Below are 18,520 nucleotides of genomic sequence, written 5' to 3'. Positions count from 1 at the left end.
CTCACTACTGTGATCACTTGCCAGAGCAGGCAGCTGCCAACAAGCTCTGGCATAGTTTCTCAAAATGGGAAAACATTGTCTCTGTTTCACTATAGTTTATGAAACTGGGGTTATTAGGCTCTGATGCAGGGCTGCCTTTTCTCGATGTACAAATGGCTTGGGCTGGATCAGGTGGCTGTTACAGAAGGTTTTCCAGGGCAGAAAGCTTGTGCTGTGCTGGCCTTCCTGCTGCCAAAAGCTGCCTGGTCCTGTATTACACATCCCTCCTAAGCAGTACATATGCTGTAACAAGCTGCCCATCCCTGCCAGAGACAGTCCCAGGCAGAACATCCCAGACGTGCTCCTGGCAGCAGCTGCAAAAGAAGGGATTTTAAAGGAGAAATCCTAGGGCAGTGAGAAAAGGCCATTGGTCACATCCTCAGATACATCTGAGGACTACAATGGCAATGGGCTGCTGCTTTGTAATTGTCCTGGAATTCCTATGCCAAGGATCATTTTGGACCAGCCAGGGAGTGTTAAGCACAGCATAATGCTGACTTCTGTACTGACCATACCAGTCACAAGTACAGGCTTTTCTGTATGCTGCCTGTAATGGTTTGGTATAAATGACATTGCTTAAGTTCTGGCACAAATGATGCTCTGGTTCACACTCAGTTTTCCCCTCCTCCAAGGGAACTACACAATTTCCTGAAAGCTGGAGCTGGAAAAAGACGATGTGTAATACAGGACAGTTTTGCAACGCTGGCTCTAGCTGCAATGTTGCTAGTAAAAATGTGATTTGCCATTCACGGGATATTTTCTATATGTGCTGGAATTTCAAGCCCACTTTTCATACTGAAGTTTAATACTGTGCTTTCTAGTTCAACTGCTTTCGATCAGCAAACACACTCCTAGAACAGAAACAGAAGTGCCAGGAACCAACATCGTTCTCTGAGGTACAATAAGGCTCACCTAATTGCTTCCTGACTTGCTGATCCATCATCCTGACCCCTTCTTTGATGTTGGATTTTTTTCTTTCCCCTAGAGCATTAGTAACAAGTGAGAAATGCTGTCTCAGGGTGTTACATATAGGATTATTTCTCTATCCCCAGCACAGTGACCGTATGTAATGGGATTATCTCTTATTTAAAATAAAAAAAGACTTGGAAACATCAAATACTGTGTATGAAAAAGTAGTTTCTTTATGAAGGTTCCTTTAATAGTAAAAAAAATTCTTTTTTTTGTTTTGTAATAATACATTTATGTCAGTCAGCAAAACCAACCTAAATGCTGCAGATGTCTCCTTTCTGCTAGCTAAATTTAGATTGTTCTTCCTCTCCTTCTGTATATATATTCCTCTGACATCAAGAGGGCTATTGCCCCTTAACAGCACATTTATTGCTGTTGTAAACACTGAAAACTGATGAGGCCAGTGATGGAGGCTTCTTAGCCTGCTTTCATTTCAAAATATCTGAACTGATACCAGCTGGTGCCAAAATTTTGAGATATGAAAACACAACTAGAAAGGAAGAAAATGGGCAATGTGTGTCAGCACTAAATGTGTGTCTGCTTGCTTCAGTGAGATGTGTGAACACTTTCACAGTACATAGCTATGGGAGGAGGAGATACTCCTGGCACAAATCAAAGAACAAAACATAGGACTACTGTGGAGGGAAAAGTTATTTTCTAGATCTCAGTTAGATGTGTCATGGTGTAAGTTTCCTTAAGTTTAGGTCTTTGCCAACGAGAAGTCTAGTTCTGATTTTTAGACTTCACATTTGTGAGAGTTGCCCAGGAGACTCTTTTTAGGTTCTTTGGGTAAGTTCTTGAGCATTTTCAGTTGTGCTTAAATCTAAAAAATGTAAATGGAAATGTGAGCTTGGATTCAGGGAAAAAAAATCACATCAGTATTTGCCTTGAACTTTCGAGTCTCTGCCTCTCATATGTGTATACATACAGAGTTTGAAGTGTATCAGATAAGAGGCTCTGCTAACTGTCCATCTGATTGAGAGAGAAATAAATTCCCTCTTAGAACAAGAGTTAGCCCTACCTCCTTTAATATCCTTTAATATACATTTCCTTTTAATGGGTACATGGAATATGCTGCAGAGACCATTTAGCTCACGTTTCTATCCAAGGCACCCATTTCTATGCTCTGTTATCTGTTTGCCACCTTGCAAAAAAGCAAGCTGTTCTGCCTTTGGAGGTAACTCCTTACCGTTCCCATGCCAGTTTTGAGAAAGTAACTATCGTGATTCTGATGAGTCCCCGATGTCAGCCATACAGCCCATATCTTAAACTTTACAGGAAGCAAGACTTCTCGTGTTTTCTCCCATGATATCGTTATGCTGACCTTATATCCCCTGCTAACTGCAGTAAAGCTATTTCTTTATCTTTTTTTCGAGTCCTTCCCCCTCATCCTGGTCTTCACCAGGATGACTGAAGGGAAAAAAACCCCAGCAACAGGTGGATGCCAGCGCTCCGTGTATTAGTTATAGCGGAGGTGCAAGGTGTGCGAGGTGTCTCTGTGCCCCTGCTTGTCGCTTGACCTCCCGGCCCGTGAGACGGCACTGCCCGCACCGGGCACGGCTCTCCCTGCGCTCCTCCGCCGCAGGAGCCGCTCCGTGCCCGGCGCTCCCACAGCACCATCGCACTCGGGTGCGCGTTGCCCAGAGACGGCCGCAGCTCAACAGGGACAAGCGACAGCGCAGGTACCGGCGCACACCTGCAGCCGTCCCGCCCTCCCGCAGCCCGCGCCGGGCACCACGAGCGGCGCTCCGGGGACGCTGTGGCCAGGGCGGGTTCCGCCGGGGGCCGGTTCCCACTGCGTTCTCTCTGCCGCCGCGGTGCCCGGCGCGGTGCCCGGCGCGGTGCCCGGCGCGGTGCCCGGCGCGGTGCCCGGCGCTGCCGCGGGCGCCCCGCGGGCCGGGCGGAGCGGGGCGGGGCGGGGCGGCCCCTTTAAGGCGGGGAGCGCTCACCTGCCTCCTCCCCCGCCCGCCGCCAAGGTACCGGCCCCGCGCCGGGCCCTGATTGGGCGCCCGCCGGGCCCGGTCACGTGGGGGGGGCGCGCTCCCCCAGCCTCCAGGCCGCCATTTTGGCTGGAAAGTTTGGAATTTCCGAGCAGTGCGGGCGGGAGGCGGCGGGAGCGCCCCAGCCCGGTCTGTCCCGGCCCCGGCCCGCCGCGCCGGCTGCACCGCGCTGTCCCGCCCGGCGCGGCCCGGCCCGGCTTGCCCCGCGTAGCGCCGAGGCGCCGCGGCGGCGCCGGCGGGAGCCCCGCGCGGAGCCGCTCGCTCGCCGGGCGGCGGGGTCGCTCAGGCGGGGCCGCTCAGGCGGGGCGGCCGCCGCCCCCCCGCGCCCGGCCGGCAGGGGGCGCCGCCCCCCGCGCTGCCCCGGGCCGCGCTCCCGGTCGGCGCGGCGGAGCCCCGGGGCAGCCCCGGGCGGGGGGCGCGGGGCGCGATGCCCGTCAGGAAGCAAGGTGAGCGCCGCACGGCCGGGGCCGCGGCCGCCGGAGCCGCCGGCTGACAGCGCTGCCGCGGCGGGACGGGCGGGGAGGGGCGGCTGGAGGGAGCCGCGGGCGTTGCGAGCGCGCCGGGGGCACCGTCCCGCCCGCGCTCCCCGGCTGCGAACAAAGGAGCTGCCGCGCCGGGCTGGGCCGGTCCCGGCCGCGGGGGGCTTGTTGCATCCCGGGGCTCCTGCCCGGTGCCGCCGGTCAGCCGTGTGTCTGCTCTCCGCTTGCAGATACCCAGCGAGCCCTGCGCCTCCTGGAGGAATACCGCTCCAAGCTGAGCCAGGCGGAGGATCGGCAGCTGCGGAACTCCATCGAGCGGGTCATCAGCATCTTCCAAAGTAACCTTTTCCAGGCTTTGATAGGTAAAGGTTGGCTCTTTCAGTTTGTGCGCAAGCCGGTCGGTTCTTGCTGATGCTCTCGCATGTGGTGTTAAGAGCAAAAGGTGTTTTGCCCGTAAGTTAGAAGCCATGTGCTTCTTGTCGTTGTGTTTTTGTTTTGCATAGTAACACACGTGTTGTTATAGATCAACAGTTCACTTGTTACACGTACTTTCTTTATTTGAGGTTTGTAACTAGTTCAAACTGCTTAAAATTGTGGAATAGTTTTAAATTCTGTGACACGTTATCCTGTATTTCTTCAGATTGTTTCTCCATGCATCTTTGTTCACCTAATACATTTCTAAGGAGGGTGGGGTTTTTTTTCTGTCTGTATGTAACAGGTTAGTGAATGAATTGTAATGTTTTTAGTCTAAGGAATCAGACAATTCCTGTTGAAGAGTCTCTAAAAACATCACCAAGTGTATAACTGAAGTGCAAATTTAACCTAAAGTAAGTGAGAAGAAACCTCTAATGCTTCAGGGAGTGTTACAGTCATCTCTTCTCCTTTGTTGCATATTTAAGTATAGTGAAAACTTTATTCATTCGCAGTTTACAGTCCTTATAGTGCTTGACTTAATATGTTCCCATAAGTTCTTAGAAGCACTTGCATGTAATTTTGAATTTCCTGCCGGTCTGTTTGGAAAAAAAGCCCTGAGCATAAATAGAACTTGCTGAATCCTGTCTTTATTTGGAAACTTCTGCAGAGAAACAGTGAGAAGTGGTTTCTTCTTGATTGATTGTCACTATCTTTATGACAGCTAATGTTAGTTTACCCTCAAGAATAAATTTTGTTCTGCATCCTTGTCTTTTAATAGTAACCAGTGTCTGAATTGGACTGACGGCAAACATTGTAGCTATATTTGTTACTTGACTTACTACTTGGTTACTGTGCTAGGGTGCACATCTTCCTCCACCGGGCTGCAGCTTCTTCCAACCTGTGTTGTGGTAAAAGCACAGGGGCAGGCAAAACATAAACATGTATTCCTGCTGAATGCCTTCTTCTGGAGCATTTATTTAATCTTGTGTAGATTTTCAGAGGACAGTGGTCATGCTGGGTTTTTTTCTTATCATCTAACTTCTTGAAGGGTGGTTGTGAAAATAGGTCAGTTTAAAGAATCTTTTCCTTGTAGGAATTCTGCATTTCTCTTCACTACATAGTTGATGCTAATCAACTCGGTGATGAAGAGCTAAACATAGTCCTTGTGGGACACATATAAACAGATTCACTCATTGCAGACCAGAATGTGGATATCTTGTGTCAAATACTTAATATACAGCAGCAGCACCCAAAATTTCAATGTTGACCGCCATTTTTCTTGTTCTGGCTGTGTGTTTGTGTGAGGCTTTTTGATTTTAAAACTCTTCAAGGTCCATCAGTGCTCTGTTTTCTCCCCTTCATTGAAAAGACACCAATCTGTTAACCTTTGATATTCGAACTGCAAGATGTAGTTTCTTCTCATATCCACATACGAATCTTCACTGTTTATAACTCTACACCTAGAGTAGCAGTGGACTTGAAAGAGCAGGTTGGCTTTGTTCTGCAGGAGCAGAAGGGAGGAATGTGTTCTTGCCTGGATGGGCTCTGGCTGTTTTCTGGTCTTGTAAGAAGCTGCACATTGCAACCACAGGACCCTAGTTTTTGTTGAGTTCAGTTCATCTGTGCATGCACAGCAGGTCCTTCTTGGGCATGTTGCATTAATTTTGCATTTCCTGGGTTCCTGTATGATTGTTTATTTGACTGCATTTGTATGTTCCCAAACCATCTGGCAGAAGGCTGGTACTTGCAAAGCAATTAATGCTGTCAACTTGGGTCTTTCTCCTTTTACCTGCTACTTTCTCTGGAAATATGTCAGGGGAGTTCTTGTTCCTAGCAGGCTGCTCCTGGCTGTTTTCCTGGAAACACCTTCTTTTATGGTGTGATTACTGCATGATGGGGGTGAAGAGTGAGGAGACTCCCTGGAAAAGATGTGATCTGGAGGATGGCTGCAGTTACTGGGAAGATCTTGAGCTGGCTCCTGCTTGTCCTGTTTCCATGAAGATCTGGGAGCAGGCTGGATGAAGTATTCAGTTGTGCTGGGGGTTAGACTTAATGTGGAATTCTCCATTGGTCGTTGCTTTATGGCTGAATTTGAAGTCTACGTTTTATAGAAGTTGTGATGTGTTCCCTGCTGAAATAGCCAGTGCTGTGATGACAGCAAGTTTCAGGCTCAACTGTACCAGTTATTGCTCTTATAGATACTTCTTCCAGAAACTGTGCTATTTTTAGTTGCTGGTTTGGGTGCTTTTTTTTCTTTTTCTTAAAATTAACAATACTAAAAAAATCCCCACTAAACTTCAGCCATTTATTTTCTGCTTTTTCTGCCAAGTTACTGCACTATATCCAGGACTTGTTTGCCCATAGTAGGTAGGTTTGTGAAGGTTGTAGTCAGGATCTGCTGTCAACTTCATGTATCTTTTTTAGAATAATTTTTTACTTGGCAATCAAATGCTGTTCTTTCAAGCAATGCATAGAAATAGATCTTTGGATTTATAATGGAAGAAATGAAATATTCCTGAAAACTACAGATTTTAACTGTGTTTCATGTTTTTAGATTTGAGAAGGTTTTAGAAACTAAAGAGGTTTTAGAAATTGAAAGGGTACTTTTTTGTAGAGTCCATTTGATTGCTGAAGAACAAGTAATATTAATTTTTCATTTAAACCTTTATGTTATCCTCTCCTTTTAGTTCTCAATCAAGTTTTAGTTCAGCAATTCAAACTTGACCTTGTTCTTGAATTATAGCTTTAAATGGCTTGAATTAGACCAGTGTGAACAGCCAGTGTCACCAGATCCACCATTGCAAGTGTTACATTTTAAGTGATGTAACTGTAAGAACTTTGAATCTGTAACAAAAGTTGTAACCACATGTGACCTCCTTAAAACAGTCTCTGAAAAAGCCCATTTTTATATTTTCTGTCTTCCATAATGTGCTATTTTCCATTCCTTCAACCAGCTACATGTAATAATGAATGTCTAGAACTTTGATTCAATGAATACTAAGGACCTGTAATTAAAATAAACTTGAGAATAGTGTCACTTTTAAGTCAATTTCCTTTTGTACGGGCTCCAAAATGTGAGATGTCTTTTCTAGTTTTTGATTTCTTGTTTTCAGTTAAAATGGCTTGTTCCTGATATTCTCATAAATTGGTCATGGACCAATTTATTAAGAGACCAAAGGAAAATACCCATATGTAGAATCATGGGGGTAGAGTTATTTCACTTTGGTATGGTATTTGATATTTATCTTCAAATAGTGAGGTAATAATTCTGCAGGTGAGTTCTCTTCATAGGTTAGGCACCCTTTTACCTTTTCAGAAGCTACAGGTTCTTGAAAAGGTACAGATATATTTATCTTTTTTAAAATATAGGAAGAAAAACACTTGCATGCAAAAGTAACACTTCTAAGAGAAAAACAGAAGTCTGCTTCATATGTTTATACGCATAATATTTTTGTTTAATTAAGATCTGCTTTTAATGGGTGTCATGTTGAGGTTTGCCATATTAAAATAGACTTCTATAATTAAAAATATTACAGCTATAGCTAGAGACATAAGGTAGTTTGCTACTTCAGAAGCATTCATTTTACTGACAAGAACTAACTCCATGTGCACTGGTGCCAGAAAAAGGGAATTCTAGGAGAGTTCCTACATACACTGTTGCAGTTGGCTGTGCTATCCTTCTTGCCTGAAGTAGGGTGTTTTTATCTGTCTATTTATCTAAATATTGATCTGCCTGTCTATCTAAATATCTTATCTAATTTTTTAGCTATGCATATACAGGCATTTTAGTATAAAATGGCAAATCTGATTAGGGAAGATTCAACATGTTGAATATCATTATGTAAGCGCTCTCATTTGTTTCATTTAGAGTCCTTTTGCATGAAGATCTGCCTTGAAAATTGCACTGGTTCTTCCTAGCACTAGACATCCAGGAAATTTTGAATAAAAAAATGCAGTTGTTTCAATAATCTTTACTAAACCAAAGAACGACTTCTCCCAGTAAACATGAAGGTGCTTTTAACCATAGTTTGGATGTGCCTTATTAATTGAACAAAACATATTACAGATACTCTTAATGCATTTTTACACCCCAGAAAAGTAAGTCCTGTGTCTGAAAACTTTGAAAAAAGTTGATGATTGCAAGAAGTTAGTTCTTGTTCAGGTTTCTCGGCAGTGGGATTCGGACTGAAAATTTTAGGAATATAAAACATAGTCTGCAGATTTCTCATTTCTCTCCACATTGGCTTTCTGAACTAAATTAGGGAAACAACCCTAGATTTTAGACTGAAGTAGATTGGATTGGGTGAGCACTCCTCAAAGTTGGTCCACTTTGGAGTGGTCTGGCCACATTCCTGGTACCTGGCATGTGGTCTCAGCTCAGCTGTGTGTGGCAGCTCTGGAGCTCTTCTCACTCCTCCTCACTCCTCCTCACTTAACCACCTTGGGAATATTTCCTATACTTACTGGCTAACTGGAAATCAAATACAGTTAAACACAAACTCCTGAACTGAAACCAAAGTGCTTGCTCTTGGGGAGACCTCAGCTAGTACTTTTATTTCAGCAGTGTAGTTAATAGAGCATGTGCCATGATGGCACAGTTCACTCTGCAAATTGGCTTGGACCCTTCCCATTTTTAAAGGTTACTGAAACCTTAGTGCCTTTCAGACACTGCTGAATAGAATTTACATTAAGAATCCAGAAATTCTTAACAATAAGTTATCTCTTTAGCTAGTCAGTGAATATTGCTGGGTTTATTGTTAGTGTGGTTTTCTTAGAGGAAAGTTTAGGCAGAATTGGATCTTCTGTAACATTGGGTAGTATTGAAACATTGAAATATTATCCTTGCTGCATTTTTTTGTAACTTTTTCCCCAGACTGCAGCTTCTGTGATACAACATCTTTACTCATATTTGAGGCTGAAACATCCATGTAGTATAATCCTTGCAACTTTGGGGTGTTCATCAACTTCTGGACAGATTTCCTAAGGCTTATATATGGTTATGCTTGCTTTGGTCTCCTTTGAATACATAAAAATTAGTCAGTTTTACAGAAATTTGACTTAGGGTTGTGTTTACAAAGGTTGTTAAGTACTTGATTACTTTCATCCAGATGGAGGGAGGATAAATATTTTAATTAGTGTCCAGATGATTGGAATGTTAATTCAGTCATTGTTAGTATGTTTCTGCTGTGCAGTTTGTCTGAGTCCCAGTCTTTGGAAGAACTTCATGTCTTACTCTTCAAGGAACCTAATAATAAGTGAAATAATCTCATAGTTCCTCTTTTTTTAAAGGATTACTTACTATTCTGTATGTAGTGCAGTTTGATAGCTAGCTTGCTTTTTAAAGTGTTTTCCACCCTCTGTTGTGCGTGTGTGTGTGTGTGACAGGGCAATGTATTGAATTTTTGGGATTAGGTGCTGCTTTTGGTAGCCTAAAATAGCAAGTAAGTAGTAAGTTGAGTAGCTACTGGTATGCAGATAAATAGTATTGTGGCAAAAGTTTATCCTTGTGGTATTTCACTGACACTGTGTTCAGTGTTGAATAGCTACACTGTAGAATATATCAATTGCAGTATTCTCTTCCCAGGCTTACCACTGAAAGGGTCTGCTGACAAAAAAACTTTGTCAATAAATCTGCTGTTCATCCAGGGGCTGAAAAGGCAGAAGTTTTGAATAATTGGTGTAGTTTCCAGGTTCTGGGAAAGTTTACCCTCTGGCCTGTCCTTTATTTCCCTAGGTGTGCTGCCTATCCCCTCCCGTGCTTCTGTCTGCGTTCCTGGATTTGCTCCTAATCTCCCTCATCATTTGCTTCAATGCTGGGTACAGTGTAGAGGAAGGGGGAAAAGCATGAGAGAGGATATTTGTCCTGATCTTAGTCCTGCTTCCACAGTGGTCCTAGCAGCAAGGGCAGGCAGAACATCTTGTTAGGTCTGCAGCTGGAATACCATGTGCCTCCCCGTGCATTTGGTTTGCCTGTATTTTGAGAGATGGAGCTTGTTTTGGTGCAGAAGGAAGGAATCTTTAAAGATACTGAACTGTAGCAGCTGACTAGGAGTCTCCTGGCACAGATGGTTTCCTGAATTATAACTAGGCCAAATTTGCAAGATTGTGAAGAGACTGCAGAAGGTGTAGGACTGACACTAGAATAACCTCCTTAGCTTCATACTCTTTCCTCAAGTTAGGGGAGGCTCTAGAGCTCTCTGGTAAAGCTTTTATAGGAATCTTGTCATGTGCAAGTATCTTCCCAACCATGCCCTCAAACAGCTGACTTATTTTGGCTTGAAATGAAGTAGTCAGCCTAAGACAGAGGAACAGCAAGGATAGCGTGTGAGCAAATTGTAAAAGCACTGCAACTTTATATGGTTTTCAGAAACTTACGTTAACATTTGGCTGCAGAAGAATACAAGTGTTACCGCTGGAGGAGATGCTACCCTGTGGCACACCCAGCTTTGTGTTGCCACCGCTGCCACATAATTACCTTGGAGCCTGAGCCTTCTGTAGGTAGACAAACCAATGCTTGTGCTGTTTCATCTAAGCAAAGCTATGCACATGTATGGAAGCTCAGCTAGGAGGGCTGAGTGAACTCATCCCAAATCTAGTTTGATTTTTTTGAATGCATTTGTCTGGTGAGAAACATCATCAGTCCTGTATACTGACATTATCTAGGGGACATACTACAAGTAAGAATAATAAGGTTTTTGTTGCCACTGAAGACAGTAGTAAATGCATCCCTTTATGAAAAAAGTACACTGTTGTATTGGCTGGTGTTTTGCAACTGGTGTTGATAGATTTGGGAGGGTGGATAGATGGGAGTTAATTTTAATTTGGATACTTGCTCTTTGTTGGGGGGAGTGGGAGGTTTTGGGGTTCTTTTTAAGGCTTAGGCTGATGACTAAGGGTGCATGAAGCAATATTAAATCAGAAAGTTTAGACAGCAGAATATTGTGCCAATTTTCATCTCTGTGTGACAGTTTTCCGTACCTTAATTCTGGACATAGAAGACCCTGTGAGTTCCTTAAGGAAAATTGGATAGAGACAATGTGAAGCACTTTTTAAGGAAAGATTGGATGTGACACATGGTATAGTTGACATTGTGGTGTTAGGTCATAGATTGGGCTGAATCACAGAGTTCTTTTGACCAACCTAATTTGATTCTGTGATTCTGTGAAGACATGGTGAAGGAAGGATTAGGAAACAATGAAGAAAATATGAATGAGTAGTTTGGAAAGTATAAGAGGTCAGGCTGGTAAGGAGTTGAATTTGGCTGAGTGTAAAAAGCAGCTAGAGGAATAAAAGCAAACAATTAGATTAAGCACCAATTAAGGAGAACTGGAAGTGGAAAATAACCTCTTCTGGAATTTGATTTAAGCAGAGAAGTATGTGCAGAAAGGATGTTCAAAGGGGAGGACACAGATACTGAAGCTGGTGAAAGAGCTGGGGGATCAGTAGCTGGATGCTGCAGCTGCTGGCAAAGGATCTTATAGAACAGAATGTGTAGTGAGAAAGCTGCACCACGAGTTGCTCCTTAAATTTTTAAGAAGTCTTGATTGTGTGCAGCAGTTTTGAAGAAGAAATAGATCCCCAAACAACCAGCCCTGAAAGGCTCTTTACAGAGGTTGTGATGAGACTGGTTTTCAGTTCTCATAGTACAAATGCAAACATTTATTTTTGATCAGACACACACCATGACAACACAACCATTAAATATACAAAAAGAATGCTTACTTAACTGTGGTCGTTGTCTTGGTAAATGGACATGAAACTTTTCTTGGTTTTTGTATTTTTTTGTTGATCACTAATCGTGCACTTTTCAAATGCTCTACTTGTATTAAATGGATATTCTTAGCTTGACATAGCAGATGAAGTAAGCATGCATGATTGAGCCTTCCTTGGAGTTAGTAGGAGTTGCTTTATGACTGAAGAATGAAAGTCTGTAGTGTTGGCAGACTCTTTTGCCTGTTCTGACAGTGATCATGACTCTATTTTGTCTATACATTTGTTATGTTGGGCTGTTAGGAATTTGGCAGATACCATTTATCTCAAATTGCTCTGAACTGAAATAGCATGTTGACCTTTGTTTTCTTTCTACTAGTTTTAAGACTTGAGTTTTCAAGTGCTTTGGCAGGAAGCCCTAGGAAATAAAGCTGTCTTTCCCTCCCCTCCTTGATTTACAGAAATACTTAATTTATAAAGGGATGGCACCTTTTCTTGTACAACACACAGGTAGTCAAATTCTTAGCAAACCTGTTTTTTCAAATATAGGTAATATCATAAACAAAACCAGGCATTTGCATGTGCTCCATTTAGATGAACAAATGTCTGTGAAGAGGCAGACCAACGAGAGATGACAAACGTTTTGCTTACATGGACTAAACTGAAATAAGTCCATTTCTGATAGAATTCATAAGCTTCTTGGTTGCTTACAAGTCTGAGGGAGGGCAGTGGCTCTGAGAGATTCTCCTGAGCAAAGCTGGTATTGAGAAGCTTTGTGGGGTAAAGTCTGTATGGTGATGCTAACTTATCTAGTGTTTTGCTGACTTGCTGGCTTTGGCTGAAATTGGTTTGTCCTGCTGTTGAAGATCTATCAGAAAAGGAACATCTGTCAAGTGTGGGAGTAACTGAGTAGCTGAAGCATGTAAATCCTGGCCATGCTGCCACGCACAAGGACCTTGACAAGCTTCGGAAATGGGCTGACAGGAGCCTCATGGGGTTCAATAAGTAGAAATGTAGAGTCCAGCACCTGGGGAGGAACAATCCTATATACCAACATATACTGTGTGTCACCCAGGTGGAAAGCAGTGCTGCAAGAACGGATGTGGGGGTCTTGGTGACAAAAAGTTGACCATGGACTATCAGTGTGCCTTGGGGCAAAGGGGGTGAATAGTCTCCTGGGCTGAATTAGACAGCCAGCATTAGAATTGCCTGCAGGTAAACCCTCCCCCTTTGCATTTTAGCATGCAAAGCATGAGTTTAGATTTTATAAAAAAAAAAAAAACAAACGGAAAAGAAACATGAACTTCCTAAATTAATTCTTGCTCATGTGCAAAGCTGTTAACTACATTAAAACTGAAAACCTTCAGATGGGGATACAATTAATACAGCATACACAAATGGGACTATTAAATTCACATATATTGTGGAGCAGTTTATATATTTGTGTAGTGCATGATGTAAGGACAGCGGTTCACTGGTTCACATGGACAGTGTCCAAAGCAGTCTGTTGTAGTAAATGTGTTACTGTTTAAGTTCATGAAATGCTAAGCTTGTGTGGAATTTCCTGCCATTTATTTAAGAAAGACCACCTACAACTCACAAATGGTCAAGATGCTTAAAGTACAAAAAAGCAAAACCCAAAACCAGTAGGTTACTGTGATCATTAGAGGAGTACTTTTAAAAAGAATAAACCACAGAATCATTGAAGGTCCAAAGGACCTTTATGATCATTGAGTCCAACCTTTCACACAGCACTGCCAAGTGCTCTATTAAACCATATCCCTAAGCACCACACCTACAAGTCTTTTTAAACGCCTCTTGGGACTCAACCATTCTCCTGGACAGCCTATTGCAATGCTTGACAGCCTTTTCAAAGAAGAAATTTTTCATAATTTCCAATCTTAACCTGCCCTGGCACTGCTTGAGGTAATTTCCTCTTGTCCCATTGCATGTTTCTTTGAGATTGGCACTCACCTCAACTACAGCCTTGTTTCAGGTAAATAGTAAATGCCAATGAAATTTAATTGGTTTCCTCTATGCCATAGTACAAAGGTTCAGTATCAGAAGTCTCAAACCAACACCATATTAAAAAATTACATTGAGTTGCTTGATGCTTATTTGAAAATCAGAACATATGAAAAGATGGTCAGGAAAACAGGGAGTGGGAGACTGAGTAAAGGGAATCTTTGCCATGGAGGTGTGCAGTGTTGACTGTTATTTTCTCCTCACTTATGTTTTGCTGAGGTTATTGTTTGGTGATATATTCTATGCTTCACTCTTTCTTCTCTACTTTACAGTTGCATTTGTGTTTCTTGTCTATACTGTATGTTTTATATGTACTAGATACTCTTTTCCTGTTACCCCTGAACTTTTTTTTGCCCAGTTCTCAAGGTTGGCTTCCTTTAACTAGTAATTAGCATTTGCTGAGTTGTTTGTAGATTTAAGGCCTCTGATACCATCCTGTGTCTTTTTTTTCAAGGCCTCTCTTGTCATGCTATGCCTTTGCTCTTGTATGCAGCTTTTTTTTCTGGGGTCATAGGTAATCCATTCTCTTCAGAATAACCTTTTTTTGTTGGTGTGTATTAGCTGTTACATACACAAATGTAAATTTATGCATTCAATCTGTGTGTACTTGTATTTATGTGCAGCTTTTAGTTAGCTTTGGACAATTGTGTGATGTTACACTGAATGATTTCACATATATTTATGTATACTATTTATGGAATATATGTAGCAAATATTTATGTATATTATATGTAAAAATATTTTTAGAAATAGGTGTTAGCTCACAGAGCTGTCTGAAGCTAAGTAAAAGCCAAGCATGTTAGATGAGTCACCTGGACTTTAGATAGTTGGTGGTAGAGTTGGACAAGCTAAAACAAAGCTCTGGGCAGGCCAGGACGAGTGCAGAGGCCTGGTTATTCACTTAACACAAGGCTCATGGTCTGTATCAAGAATGCCAACACCTTGTATATAGGGTTAAACCATTCCCTTAAGAAAATTCTGCTATAGGTATCCCACCTTTCACTGGCAAAGTTAAAGTTATCAAAAGGTTCATGAATAACTGAATGCAATGAGATTTTTTAGTACATGCACTGATCTTAAGAAATCCTGATTACAAGTACTCCCCACTGAATATATATCAAAAATAGCAGACACTGCACATACCTGTACAAATGATAAGCAGAAGCCTTATGTTTGATTTCTAAGGAGCAGGGAAGAAATTGATCTTAGAGTGGTGTCATGTTGCTGGTTAGAATCCTGGTCCTCGGAGGCAGATTCTTTAGACAGAATTGATGTAGCCTCTTGAAGTGCCCTCAAATATAGTTTAGAAAAGAAAATAATTTGTTTCTGCAGTTCTACTGTTCTTTTAATTACTGTCCTGTATTTTTTAGTGAAGCTGGACCTCCCTTGTAAAGTGGGTTTGTGTTCTAGTTTGTATTTGGCAGATAACTTGTTTGCTTTAAAAGTGAGCAGTTTTAGCTTGTGTCGTATCATGTTACTGATAAATAAGCCTGTTCAAAGAACAAAGATGAGTGGAGAATATGAGAAGGGGGTGAACAATACACCAACAAATTTCTTTTAGAGTAAAAAACCCCAGTTTGTCACCATTCCTTAGCTTTTCACGCTACTAATAGGCTAAGAAATATAATTTTATTTTTCATCAGAGTTCGCCATTGCAGACCTTGGGGTCTACCACTTGCTTTGTATAGGCTTTTATTCTTTGTGCTGTCAAACATATTTCTGATTTGGCTACTTAATGTGGTTTTACTTGTAGGCAGACCAAATTCCAGGATGATTTTCTCTGTTGCTGACCATTCATCACTTTTTGTCACTTTGGATTTCTAAAACTCTGTGCTCCTATTTTTCAAGCTTCAGCTCATTTTTAAATGTTCCTCTCTAGTTTCTAAATGTTCCCCATCTGTATATTCTTTTAGTGTTGTGTGATACCTAGTTTGAATCAGTTTTCTGTAACTTAGTTTGAGATATAATCTCTTGGAATTAATATGGGAGAAAAATGCTGTAATAGCAAAATAGCACATCCTAGCTTGAAGAGGGAATCTAACCATAAATACAACTAAAACTTAGTATTTTGCACCTGCTATTTGTAATAATTAGGAAAATGTTAGAACTTTTCATATGCTAATGCATCCTCACATTCTTATCATGTGTTCAGTACATATTCAAGTGTGTTGATGTGTTGAAATATTTTTGTGAGCTGATATATAGCTGTAGACAAGAAGAAGGAAATGTGAGGTTTAATTTAGTATGGTCTAGGTTTCTGGCTTTATAAAAGTTATATTTGTCAACTTTTGTTCTTGTGGACCTAATGTGTTCAGGGTTCATAGGTGGCTTGCCTATACTTGTACGTACTTAATGTTTGCATTCTGAATGGTAAAAATGGAAACTTTTTTTTTAGAAGGTAGATATTATCATATAGACACCAAGTTTCTAGAAACTTTGTGGATTTGGAGCAAGTCCAGGATAAACAGAAACTAATCCCCTCATTAAGTGGTGCATGTATGTCTTGCCATCTTTCAATAGTGAGTCTATTGTGGTGTCCTCCATGGAGAAGTGGAGGTGAGGCATGGGAAATGCTGTGCTTTTGAAATGAGAGTTCTGCAGAAGGAATAAACGGCTACCTCCGCTGGCAGGGACTTAAAAGAATAGTAGCAGAATTGAAAATCAGTGTCCTAGATTTCTGTTGCAAAACAGTTGCACAAATAACCCCTTCCCATAAATAATGTAGTGATCTCTTTGGCTTGGTTGCTGTGGATTGCAGCTATAGAATCAACTTAAACCACTGCCTATTTTAATACACAAATTACTCTCATTGGGGGGAAAAAAATCTTTACTGGGTGTGCTTGATTGATGTATTGATGTTAATGCAGCTACAAGACAAATTTGCAACTGAGGGAGCTAATGTGAAAGATAGATTTAAAGGCAATTTGTACCTCTTAGGCTGCTTTGCTCCTGGATATCTAGGTCACTTAACGTCTTCTGCAACCCTCCCTGCTATTTCTTCCAATCAGCAGCGCTAAGAGCAAGTATAACTTTAAAAATTAATGTAAGCTGTTGGTAGGAATTCGACTCTTGCTCAGAGGAAAGATACAAATGGAGTTTGAGAATTTCAGTTTTCTGAACTGGTAGAGAGCAGAAATGCAATGTCTATAAGAACACATAAGTCTGCAACAGTAGTTGCAGCTCTTAGTTGTGTGGTCTTTCTTTTGTGGGGTGGCTCTATAAAAGAATTGATTGTTGTGCCTCTGTTACTGACTCTGGCCTGTTGCTGGAAAGGTACAAAACTGCAGCTTAGACTTCTTACTCATGGCTGGTTCCAATTTCCTTTGGCTTACCGTGCTTGTATGTTTATCTTCTATGAAGTTGGTGCGATTAAAAATCAAGAGTTTGCAAATCTGTTTAGCAGAGTTTTACTTTCAATAAGAGACTAAAAGCTTTACAGGACAACTTGTTTTGCTTGCCCTTCCCTTAGCCTGTACCTTTTCTAAGTTTTTTTTTTTTTTTTTTTTTTTAAATGTGCATGTTTATGAATGTGATTACAGTTGTGATAGCAAGTTTGATACATCTATACTTCATTGGAACACCTTTGGTGCTTCTTTATATTGTGTTATTTTTATTGATGTTTCATGAAGTGAGTAGGATGTCAATGAATAATGTAATGCAGCCAAATTTTTGTTTCCCAGAGGTTTCCAGCTGAGTCTTCAGGTTATAGAAGAAGCTGTTAATTAGTTCATAGCTATGACTGGTAATTCATACTATTAAGTTTCATCCTACTTCTGGTACTTAGACTGAAAAAGCAGATGATGACCTATCCTAATCAATTTTCCCTTTCCTAACTTCTTGCAGCTTCTCTCACTCTTTCCTGCTGATTTCATCAGTATATTTCTATTTCTGTGGTCATTTAATTGAAACATGTACAAAATAGACCTTGTAATATTGCCCTTGAACATTAGATTTCATCTAACCAAAGGCTACATTAGTTGAAATTGTGTATACCAGAAGTTGAAACATAGACACACATCCCTTCTACTTTTTCCACTGCAGATATTCCATGTGCTTCTGCTGTTCCTCTGCAGCTTGTGCTCCTGGGCTTGGTGGCAGAAGCCCAGAGTGAGTGGGGCACAGAGAATGAGTTGTGGGGGAGGTTCATGTGATCGTGGTGATCCTTACGAATTTACCCACAACAGATGAAGCTGTGTCTAATTTGTTTTGCAGGAGGAGGATGTAGTTAAAAATCAGAATGTTAGAGTAATTATCAAGCCTAACTGCAATTTTTTTACATATTTAGATATTCAAGAATTTTATGAAGTGACCTTATTGGACAATCCAAAATGCATTGATCACTCTCAACCATCTGAACCAATACAGCCTGTGAATACCTGGGACTTCTCCAGCCTTCCAAGCACAACAGTGACATCAGAAACATTGCCGAGCAGCCTTAGCCCCAGTGTAGAGGTATGATATAGAAATCTGTTTTATTTTTCTCATTGAGACCATTAGTTTGACACTGTTCTCTGTTTCCTTCATTTTATAAAATATTAATTTTCAAAGAAAACGTACATTATTAAGATCAATAGTCATGGGGGATTTAATTATTGAAATGTTTAATAACATGTATGCATTTTGCTTAGTCAAAAATTTATAAACTCATTTATCAAATGTACCATTAAGTGACCATTAAATTGGATTTATGCTTTGATTTTGGAACCTTGCTGACAGGTTTAGTATGGTTATCCTCATCCATACTTCTAACTCTTGAGTCATTACTTCATTAATTATTGTGAAATCTGAGGCTATGTCTTTGATTATTAACCTTTTAAGTCTGATCATAAGAAATTTTCTGTTACTTCTATATCTGTGCTCTGGAAGGACTTGTTTTTGAAAACT

At 41.4% G+C, this 18,520-nt stretch overlaps 1 protein-coding gene across 11 annotated transcripts in view; it reads left to right on the top strand.

The window, feature by feature from the left end:
• Positions 1–3,379: 3,379 nt before the first annotated feature.
• Positions 3,380–18,520, top strand: part of DLG1 (discs large MAGUK scaffold protein 1) — a 145,373-nt gene continuing 130,232 nt past the window's right edge. For all 11 annotated transcript variants that reach the window (XM_033069026.1, XM_033069023.1, XM_033069021.1 and 8 more), the window contains exons 1-3: positions 3,380–3,454; positions 3,718–3,849; positions 17,922–18,088. In XM_033069026.1, coding sequence (XP_032924917.1) covers positions 3,436–3,454; positions 3,718–3,849; positions 17,922–18,088 — 318 coding nt within the window. In that variant the 5' untranslated portion in view covers positions 3,380–3,435. The remainder of the gene's footprint in view (positions 3,455–3,717; positions 3,850–17,921; positions 18,089–18,520) is intronic.

The sequence above is a fragment of the Catharus ustulatus genome, chromosome 10 (genome assembly GCF_009819885.2).
Source record: "Catharus ustulatus isolate bCatUst1 chromosome 10, bCatUst1.pri.v2, whole genome shotgun sequence".
In the NCBI taxonomy this organism is placed as follows: Eukaryota; Metazoa; Chordata; class Aves; order Passeriformes; family Turdidae; genus Catharus; species Catharus ustulatus.
The sequence above is the reverse complement of the archived record's forward strand: the minus strand, read 5'-3'. Positions and strand labels throughout refer to the sequence as shown.